Source organism: Epinephelus fuscoguttatus, linkage group LG13, assembly GCF_011397635.1.
Source record: "Epinephelus fuscoguttatus linkage group LG13, E.fuscoguttatus.final_Chr_v1".
In the NCBI taxonomy this organism is placed as follows: Eukaryota; Metazoa; Chordata; class Actinopteri; order Perciformes; family Serranidae; genus Epinephelus; species Epinephelus fuscoguttatus.
Window position 1 is genome coordinate 31,898,548 of NC_064764.1, and position 11,248 is coordinate 31,909,795.

Below are 11,248 nucleotides of genomic sequence, written 5' to 3' on the forward strand. Positions count from 1 at the left end.
TTTCAGGTTTTATACTTGTGTAGAAAATAAAAGCCAAAAAGTTTAATAACTGACAAATTGGTGAAAGTATTGTGTTAATAAAAACTGTCATATGAAACAACATATAGAAACATAAAATGGAAATACTCAAGAACAAGTACATTAAAATTACACCGAGCACTGGAGTAAAGTGTACTTTCTATTACTGCACTGAAGCTACTGTTAAACTGTATTATGCGCTGTTTGTCCATTTTAATTTGAGTTCATTCTTTAAAGTTCTTTAATTTTCCTCATTTTATTATTTTATCAAACTTCAATACATTTTCTCTCATTGTGTCTATTATTTTTAAAATTATTTCATTATTCATCATATTTTTTTTAATTATAATTACTTTTCTTTGTCTCATATAAAGCACTTTATATGCAAACTTGCTTATGGCTGGTGATGACAGTCCAATATTTCACAATTCAGAATTAAACGCTGAGTAAGAAAAATGTAGTCAGACAGTAACGATATCTAATATTCATCTCAGAACTGTCAATTTAATAATGAGAATAATAATAATGACTTATTAAGGACAAAGGAAAAGGTTTAAATCATTCAACATGTGCAAAATTTAATAGATACAATTAATAAATTGTCATTATAGTCTGCTGTATGTTGTCATAAATCAAATTATTCAACCGCTTTTGAGGAAACCTTTTATTCATTCATTTATTTAACCTTTATTTAACCAGGAAGTCCCACTGAGATTGAAAATCTCTTTTACAAGAGAGACCTGGCCGAGGTAGCAGCCAATCAAAACACATTTAAAATACAACTAACACAACATATAATAAAAAAAAAATCCACAATAAAACAAAAACTTTACTGCTGATGCTGTTAATCTTGTTTATATTTTTGTCATTATGGCTATTTTGACTTTGAAATGAGCTTATTAATATTTTTATTCTTGCACTTTTATTGATATTTCACATTTTTGTACTCTACATATGTGCACTTGTTCCTACTTTGTACTGTAACCTGTGTATTTTAGTATATGTAGTGTGGTTTATTGTGTCTTCCATTTTTACAGTGTATTGTGGTGCTTATGATGTTTTAAACGGTATATTTTACATAACATGTTAGGTCTACATGTAAAAACCCAACTAGGGACCACTGCTGAAAATTAGCAATACTTATAAACTCTCTGTGCAACACATCAGTCTCTCACTCTGTACTGGAGCTATGCTCAGTCGCTTTGTCCCTATCAAATAAAATGAAAAGCTGCACAACAAAAACCCTCAGGATAAATTAAGTCCCTTTTTTAATATTATCTTATCCATGAAATGTGGTTTAAAGAACTGACTTTGTTGCATTTCCCCTTTCCCTACCTGCTGCTGACATTTCCGACAGCCCCTGAAGGCATCAGTCCCTGTGTGTGATGAGGAGGTGCTGCAGCTTCAGACGGACTTTATTCCGTCCCGGGGTTCAGTGAAGGCTGCAGCCGCACAGTGCTGCTGCTGCTGCTGCTGCTGCACATGATAACACGGGACAAGTTTCTCCCCCTGAAGGACGCCTCGGATTATTCCTGTGTTTTATTTTATCTCCTTCAGAGGCAGCAGAGGAGACACCTGAGAAACTTTGACAAGGAGAAACTAACATGTGCCTGAAGGCTGTTTTCATGTTGCTGAGGGAATAAACGTCAAGTGGATTTTACGCACCGCGCACAGACTTTAAACACTGATATATGATTTTTGTTTTGCTTTTTTTTTTATTTTTAGCTTTTAGTCTTTTCTTCAAGGAGCGTGATGCGACTTTTAGAGGCGTTTGCAGCCCGTCGGGAACAAGCAGGGCTGGTGAAAATGTTACAAGGTCGTTAAATTTATTGGAACGTGACCACCGGAGATTAACTTTCTCCGTGATGATTGCGGAGCTCTGGTGAATGATTGACAGCAGAGACTCGGCCTGACGCTCTGTGGACTAACTGGATCCACCTACAGGAGTTTAACTGGTTTAGTTTTAATCATTAAGAGGCTGGAAGGAGCAGAATGAACCTCTGGACCTGATGCATGCAGCAGGAGAACAAAGTTTTTAAGGTTTCCGAGATGAAGTCATAAATTAAAGAAGATGTTTCACCCTCTTTAATTTTATTTTTATTGTTTTAATGACTCTAATGTTTCTAAAACATTTGATTTTCTATATGGCATCTTTGGTGAGGCACGCGCCCTGCAGCCCGCGGCCCCTCGTGCTGCTGCTGCTGCTGTTCCGGTGTCCGGGTCTCACGTCAGGAGCCTCCAAGGACCTGGTGTGTGAGCCCATAACTGTGCCCATGTGCAGGGGCATCGGCTACAACCTGACCTACATGCCCAATCAGTTCAACCACGACACCCAGGAAGAGGTGGGGCTGGAGGTGCACCAGTTCTGGCCCCTGGTCCGGATCCGCTGCTCACCAGACCTGCTCTTCTTCTTGTGCAGCATGTACACCCCCATCTGCCTGCCGGACTACCGCAAGCCTCTGCCGCCCTGCAGGTCCGTGTGTGAACGGGCCAAGCGAGGCTGCTCCCCTCTGATGAGCCAGTATGGCTTCGAGTGGCCCGAGAGGATGAGCTGCGAACAGCTGCCACAGCTGGGCGACGAGGTCTTGTGCATGGACCAGAACAGCAGTGAGACTACCACCCTGGCTCCGCCTTTCCCCAAGCCCACCCCTAAAGGCCGGACCAGACCGCCAAGCCCTCCGCAGTGTGACAGGGAGTGTCGCTGTCGAGACCCCCTGGTCCCCATCAAGAGGGAGTCCCACACCCTGTACGGCCAGGTCCAGACCGGCCCCCTACCCAACTGCGCCCAGCCCTGCCACCAACCCTACTTCTCAGCAGACGAACGCGCCTTCACCAGCTTCTGGGTGGGACTCTGGTCGGTGCTGTGCTTCATCTCCACCTTCACCACCGTTGCCACCTTCCTCATTGACATGGAGCGCTTCAAGTACCCAGAGAGGCCCATCATCTTCCTGGCTGCGTGCTACCTCTTTGTGTCTTTGGGTTACATCATCCGCCTGGTGGCAGGTCATGAGCGGGTGGCGTGTGGTGCCAGCGGCAGTGTCGGTGGCGACCAGCTGCACATCCTCTACGACACCACAGGCCCCGCTCTCTGCACCCTCGTCTTCTTGTTGGTGTATTTCTTCGGCATGGCCAGCTCCATCTGGTGGGTGGTGCTGTCCTTCACCTGGTTCCTGGCTGCAGGGATGAAGTGGGGCAGCGAGGCCATTGCAGGATACTCGCAGTACTTCCACCTCGCCGCCTGGCTCATCCCCAGCGTCAAGTCCATTGTCGTCCTGGCGCTCAGCTCTGTGGACGGGGACCCTGTGGCTGGAATCTGCTATGTTGGGAACCAGAGTCTGGAGAACCTGAGGGGATTCGTACTCGCACCTTTGGTGGTTTACCTCTTCACTGGCTCACTCTTCTTACTCGCTGGTTTCGTTTCCCTCTTCCGCATCAGGAGCATCATCAAGCAGGGCGGCACCAAGACGGACAAACTGGAGAGGCTGATGATCCGCATCGGGCTCTTCACGGTGCTCTACACCGTCCCCGCCACCATCGTGGTGGCCTGCCTGGTCTACGAGCAGCACTACCGGCCCGGCTGGGAGCGAGCGTTAGCCTGCACCTGCCCATCCGAGCGCCAGCGCCTGGGCCCGGACTACGCCGTCTTCATGCTCAAGTACTTCATGTGCTTAGTTGTGGGCATCACCTCAGGAGTTTGGATTTGGTCAGGGAAAACTCTGGAGTCCTGGAGGAAGTTTGTGGGGCGATGCTGCCCCTGCTGGCCGCAGAAGGCCACCGCTCCTCCCTCCATGTACAGTGAGGCCAGTAGTGCTTTAACTGGACATACTGGGACTGGGCTGACATCAGGGATCTACCACAAAGCTGCTCCGTCACATATATGAACAGAGTAAGGAGGTGTGATGTTCGAACAGTCTGGACACTCGTAAATAAATTGTCCAAACAGAAACTGAGTGTGGACGAACATCTGTGTGCTCTGAATTTCAGCTCTCACAAAAACTAGATGAAGATTCAGAGTGTAAAAAGGGAAAAATAAAAAGGTAATAGGAATTTAAACGACAGAAAATCCAACACAGCATATTTAAGAGTCTGACTTTTCCAACTCCAACAGTTGCTTTTCTACGAGGTCGAGCGGACGAGAAAACAACCTTTAAAAAAAACAGTTACACACATGCTTCTTCCTACCTGCTTCTCCTGAGCACTGAGAGACAAACATATTTATTAATGTACATATTGTATAAATGTGCTGTAAAGAAAATTAGGTGTATAGTGTGATATGTTTAGTTTGTAACCAACCAATGCCACTGCCACAAGCTAAGTTCAAGACACCAGAGAAACAAATCTGGTCTGATTTGAAACTGTATAAACGTGTACATAGATGTGCTGTTTGATGTCAGTGTTTGAATGTGATGTCTGGTGTGCGATTTCAAAGTGAAACTGTGCTGAGAGGGATCCAAACAAAAAAGGAATTCAGTCTTTATGCTGATACTGTTCTGACCTGTGAGCTCCGTTACAGGTTTCTACTTTAAGTTTGTTTCTGAGCGTGTTCTGTTCATGATGTGTGAACTAAGCAGCTCTGATTAGGTTAAAGCCGCAGGATGGATCTGAGCCTGGCCTTTACCCCCATCTGCTGGCTGATGGTGGAGCTGCTCACTGTGTGTTCCCACATCATGAACTCCCTTCGACTAGATCCATATTAGACCACAGACCCTCAGTCAGATAAGATTTTTTCAGACAAAAAAGGCTACGAATTACTGAAAAATAATGGTTAAAGTCATATTTACTGTTAGAATAATTATTTGTCCTCAATTATTTATGATTATTATGATTTCTGTTGGGGTCATAGACTGATAGATATTTCAAATAATAACTCGATTAATTGATTAGATGATTCAGTTTTGACAACCAGCTAATAATTAAAGTAATTTAAAACAGAAATGCCAAAAAATAAGCAGTGTCAGTTTTAAAAATATTACATTTTTCTGCTTTTCTCAGTTTTATAAACATTATAAACTAAATTTTAGCTGCTGATTGGAGAAAACAGACACTTTGCAGACATCTCATTGGTGACAGGCATTTTTCAACAATCAAGATAAAAATCAGTAGCTTAATTAATCATGAAAATTATCATTAGTTGCTGCCCTGTTTATTGTAAAAGTGTGGTGAGAGTCTAGATATTTTTTGTGGCAACATCACTTTGTCACATTGATGCGAAGTATTGATATTTTATTATATAAATTATTAAAATTACAAATACAAATGAAACGTTTGGTAGCCTACTAGAATAATATTTTTTTCAGTCTTCTAGATACATTTTGCTGCAATAAAAATGGCTGCAGTCGGATGAACTGACTGAAAGTTTAATCTTATTGGATAAAACATGATGACAAAGTTTTCCTTTGGGGACATACAGTAATTTACAGTTGAAAAAAGGTAATAAATTGCAATATATTTCAATATATTTTATCGTGATGCTCAGCATATCGCAACACCTGTCAAATCGCAATAACATCATTTTAAGTATCGTAATAATATTGTATCGTGGGGCCTCTGGTGTTTCCCACCCCCGAGAGAGTTATACATATTATTTTTAAATATTTCGTTGTCTTTATGCATTTTTTTTATTTAAACTTCAGTTAAACTAGATTTAATTAATCCTTAATTAGGTATAAACAGTGCTGAAATATATGTGATAATCAAATTTATAGAAGAAAAACAAAATGTTTGTTTGCTCTGCCTTATAAAATATGCGAACTTATGCTTTTAGATGATCTTTAAAAAATTGTAAATTTAATATTTTCAAGGTTTTAGGCTGTTACTTGGACAAATTAAGCTCCTTTAATAGTCCAATTTATTAAGTGTCAATTCAATTTTACTTATAAAGCTCAATATCACAAATCACAATGTGCCTCAGGGGGCTTTTCAGCATGTGACATCCCTCTGTCCTCGGACCCTCACAGCAGATAAGACTTTAAGTATTTGTTATATTTTTTACTATTAATAGCATAAACCAGCACTTTCAGACTTTTGGAAGATGCTACTTTTCTTTAATCACTGTATTCTCACTATTTATGAGTAACTAGTAAGTAAATCTGTGCAGAGATGAATAAAACATGAGTTCTGTAGGGCAAAATCTTATCAGCATGGATCTGTGGTCTAATGTGGATCATCTGTTTTTAGAGGCCTTCACAACAAACACTGAAGGACCCTCCCTGTCTCCTTATAGATCTCACTCGAGTACAAACTGTCTTAATGTAGCCTGAAACTTAAAGACATAAAACTACAACGATCTATCTTGCATAGTTCTGTGCAAAATGTCACATTACAGGACAGGCTGTGGATTAAATGACAGATTCGGTGAAAGTGAATTATTTGTCCTCTGCTGTGATGGTCTGTGATATTTTCATTCAGTGCTGTTTGGCCAGCTGTTGTTGTTTAGACTACTGTGTTACCACACGCTAGGCGATATCTCTAATTTATTAGCTTGATTTGTGTGAGTGAATGTGATCGTGTGAGTGATGATGAACTCCAGTAAGTGTTGGTTTAAACGGACATTTAGGCTTGTTTAAGTGTAAATCTGCTTTCATATTGATAAGAGTTCCTAAAAGGATATTAAAAAATATTGTAGATTTTGATTCATATTGTGGAATTAAAACTGAGTTGACCTCAACTTTGGTGCACGAGTATTTGGCATTGATTGTACTGATTTATACTGTGGTCTCTAGATTTGTAAGCACAACTGTTTCTTGTTCTGGTGTCAAAGGTTCAAGTAAGCAAGAATACATGTGTGTGGAACAGACTGACAATGTTTGAGCTACGTTTGTTTAATAACATGATTTAAAAGTTGAATTTGGGGACAAACTGCAGCTTCAGCTCTGATCATATTGTGAAAGTTTGGTGACGACAAATCAAATTTATGGACATTTTTTACAACCTCTTCCCCAAAAAGGTCTCCTTTCTTGAGAGATGTGTAAACATTGTTTCTTACTCACTTCATGCAGGCTCCTGTTTCTCTGCTGCACGTGATGTCACGCTGATGGCAGCTTGCTTGCCTGCTTGCTCCTCCACTGACAGTCGCCTCATAGACCAAAATACAATGCAGCAAGACATTCATTCATTCACAAACACCTATTCACTCTATAGGACTATGGGATTTGTTTTTTCTATTAAGTATTAAAGGACATTTGTCACATTCATAGATCAGACACTCAAATATGCTCCACTAGACTGCAGACAGGAAATGATTTCAGACACGCAAGCTCGTTAACGCAAATATCTAATCAGCCAATCATGTGGCAGCAACTCAGCGCATGTAGGAATGTAGACATAGTCTGGGGCCGTTTAGTGGCTGTTTTGGTAAGGAACCGGAACCAGGGCGAGAGAGACAGGATCTGGAATTCAATGGATGCGCCTTTCCGTCAAAATAAAAGCACCAAGCTAATAAAAATGCGGTGAAACTTTTTAATTTAAAGAATATAATTTACAAGAAAAGCCCCAAGCCATTAAGTTAACCTTTTTCTTTTATTGTAAATCGATGGTGCGCCAGAATTTAAAGTTTTACTTTGGTGAACACTTTTACTTTGGTGAATCTGGTGAACTCCGGATCCACTCTCTAGACTGGAACCAGAACCAGACAAAATTCAGAGTGAATGGAAACCAGGCTCTTCGCCGTACGTGAAGAGCCTGGTGACGCGAGGCTATGTAGACATGGTCAAGACGACCTGCTGAAGTTCAAACTGAGCATCAGAATGGGGAAGAAAGGTGATTTAAGTGACCTTGAACGTGGCATGGTTGTTGGTGCCACAAACTGCTGATCTACTGGGGTTTTCACACACAACCATCTCTAGGGTTTACAGAGGATGGTCTGAAAAAGAGGAAATATCCAGTGAGAAAATGCCTTGTTGGTGCCAGAGGTCAGAGGAGAATGGCCAGACTGGTTCCAGATGATAGAAAGGCAACAGGAACTCAAATAACCACTGGTTCCAACCAAGGTCTGCAGAAGACCATCTCTGAACCAACATTGTAGTAAAGGTCGGTGACCCCCTGGTATAGATCATCATCATCATCGCCAGACACTATTCCAGGCTCTATCATGATTTGTTGACCGCAGCAGCCCTGGAACCTCAAAGACTTTGTGAATAGTTTCAGACTGTCTCAAAAACTGTCTTAAACTCACTTATTACATCGGCTGTACAACAGTAAATTCAAACACAGAAAATATCTGCAAAAAAACTGTTTTTAAACATTAATGAGAACATAATTCACACTTATTCAACATGAGAAAAATCTCAGCTACAGTAGAGGAAGAATTGTTCCTGAAATCTTCATTAGCATCTGACGGATGTTACAAGAGTTTCCCAAAAAACTGTCATTAGAACAAAACTCATCAATCCATCCTCACTGTGACGTCATTAAGTTTAGTACTCTATCAGTTTTAAATTCGGCACACAAAGAGGGACGTCTGGAATACTTTGCTCAGCCTGCTGCCCCAGTGACCTGGCTTTGGATAAGCTGTTGAAAATGGATGGATGGATAGTTTTCAATTCACTTTATTTAACAGTACAGGCTCCGTAGTGTTTGTATGCTGGCGTTTCAAAATAATATACAAAAAAGAAGCATAATGAAAGCTTAAAAGGTGAATATACTTACAACTCGTCCAGCTGGTGAGTCACAGTGATCCTGACGCATCTTGTCTTTTCAGTGTAGTTGAAAGATGATGGCTGATACGACTGCCACACTAAATACAATGCCTTTATCCTTGTAAAGGCTGCTTCCCCCCATGAGAAAGGTTATTGTTATATTTCACAAAATTTTATTCACATTTTTATGTTTCAGGTCAAACACCACAAGACATCCTGCAACTGAGACTGGTTGTCCTGGTTAAATCCTCTTGGTGGTTTGATTGATTGATGATTTGATTACCATTCAGAAGATTACAATGCCATTATTATATATTGCCATAATTATCAAAGCGTTTTTATTAGGAATGCATAATATTGATTTGTTTGCAGATATCCGATATGTCAATACGTATTAACTTATTTGACTGATAACCAATACCGATATCAATGTATTCACTTTTTTTCCCCACCAAAGTTTAGTGATCATCACATTCTCGGAACCCATCGGCTGTATTCGGCGTCTGACTTCCGGGAGACGGCGATACAGCCTCTGGGGGCAGACCCCCGATTTTTTGGCAATCCGGTTTGATTTGGGCGGAGGAGGCGAATTTCCGTTTCCGACTTCCGTTTATATATAAGTAAATATGCTGAACCCTTGCGATGGATTCAGAGTTTGCAGTGACGCCAGTTATGTTCCGCCTCATTTGTTCACCGCACGGACCATTTAACCTGGCAACAACTGCAGCCGGCTCAAACGTGATTGGTCAATATCACGCGGACTACAAACAGCCTACAACCGGAAACCAGGGCTCTTCCGCTCTTCCTCCGGAGGCAAGCTCTCCGGGGTTTGCCTACAGACTCTATATTCACTGAATGTAGAGTCTGTATATAGAGACTATGATCATCAAGTCTCTTCTGTAGTGGAATTAACATCATATTATGCAGCGTAGTCTTATCATGACGTCAGTGTATGTAATATTCATTCATAGTGTAAATCAAGAAAAAAGCATGTTGGCTGATTCTAATGGTTAATTTTAAAGCCAACATCGGCAGATATTTTCGTATATCCCTAATTTTTATGCATCTAAATTTTTGGTTTCAATACATGATTTGTTTTTTTAACGGTGACAACTTGCTACTTTTAAAAACACAGCGTATTTATTGCGATCCATGATTAAAAGAAACAAATGAATTTACTTCCATAATCTTTACATTATACAGTAGTACTAAAAAATGTTCTGTGTAACCTTTCACTGTCCAATTGGTTCAGCCGTAACGAACGTAAAGCCCGGTCGTACAAAACTGTTTCAGGCAATCATCATGTTGAGAACTGATTATTTACCTTTTGACATCAATGGAAATGGGACCCTATTTAAACAATCTATAGCTCACAGTCTAAAGTGAATGGTGCAAGTACATTTAGGGCTCATCTAACTCCACTTCCGCTGGGGGTTTAAGAGTTCTTTTTAGTCTCTTAATTAATCATAGGTGTGTTTTGGGTGAAACCAGTGTCATCTCAAATTCCCTTAAAACACCACATGCACCTGCACCCAGGTAATACAGTCAGAGCTGTGACGTCACTGCAGCAAATATCGTGGGTAAGCAGCAACACTAAAAACTGTAGTTACAAATGTGACAGAGGAAACAGAACTAAACTTTTAGCCTGTGAAATAATCAATGAAGTTATGCCGCTCCTTAAATGTAAACGTGCAAAGCATCTCTTGTAATGGGGAGTCTGACAGCAGCTCTTGTCTGTTCACATTTAACAGAATGTAATTAATATTTCCCTCATTAATGATGTATTATTTCATCCACCCACGACCCATCTGCATGTTCCTGTGTGTGTCACAAGCAGAGTGTACATGTGTTGTGAACCCATTATGTAGGTGCATCTTACTATCTGAATATTGAGTCCTTCAAAGATACTATGAAGTTCTGACTTTAGATCAGGTTTCTGTTGAGCCTCAAAATAGCAACACACCAACAATGTGCCTGACCATACCGCATTTTAAGATGTACACGCCCATGGGAACACAGACAGGCGCTGTCTACCATATTTTGTGTCGGTTGTAAGATAGAGCCCCTGATCTTTCGAGATCATCCAAGAACTGATTTTTCCCCCACCTTCAAGTACCAAACACTCACAATCACAACACTTACAGGACACCTTGAAAAAGGTCACAGATCAGACATACAAACATTTTGTAAATACCACAACATATCTTTGTTACATGATTAGTGTTTATTTAAAATACTCCATCTGCAAATTTTTTTTTTTTTCAATTTAAAAACAAGACAAATTTCACAGCTAAGTAGCCTACATAGTAAGCAAAAAGGAGGGGAGTATCCATCAGTCTCTTTTCTCCCTCAGTATCTATGTAGTTTGTTCGAGAGCTCTGGCCGGGGGCCTGGGACAAGCAGGGGGTTGGTAATCTGATGACGGGCTCTTTGAGGCGGGGTCAGGGTGGCAGGATTTGAGGGGGCACAATACTGAGGGTGGACAGCGTGGACCCAGCCTACATTTTGTCGACCTAACTGCTACATCGAGCCGCTCGGTAGCAATACTGATCCTGAATCTGTGAAATCGCTCCTGTTTGCCCACTTGGAGTGTC

General features: G+C 41.0%; 1 protein-coding gene across 1 annotated transcript; it reads left to right on the top strand.

The window, feature by feature from the left end:
• Positions 1-1,374: 1,374 nt before the first annotated feature.
• On the top strand, positions 1,375-6,692 carry fzd5 (frizzled class receptor 5). Its single transcript, XM_049593709.1, has one exon. The coding sequence runs from the start codon at positions 2,127-2,129 to the stop codon at positions 3,897-3,899; it is 1,773 nt and encodes a 590-aa protein (XP_049449666.1). The 5' UTR covers positions 1,375-2,126; the 3' UTR covers positions 3,900-6,692.
• The last annotated feature ends 4,556 nt before the right edge of the window (positions 6,693-11,248 follow it).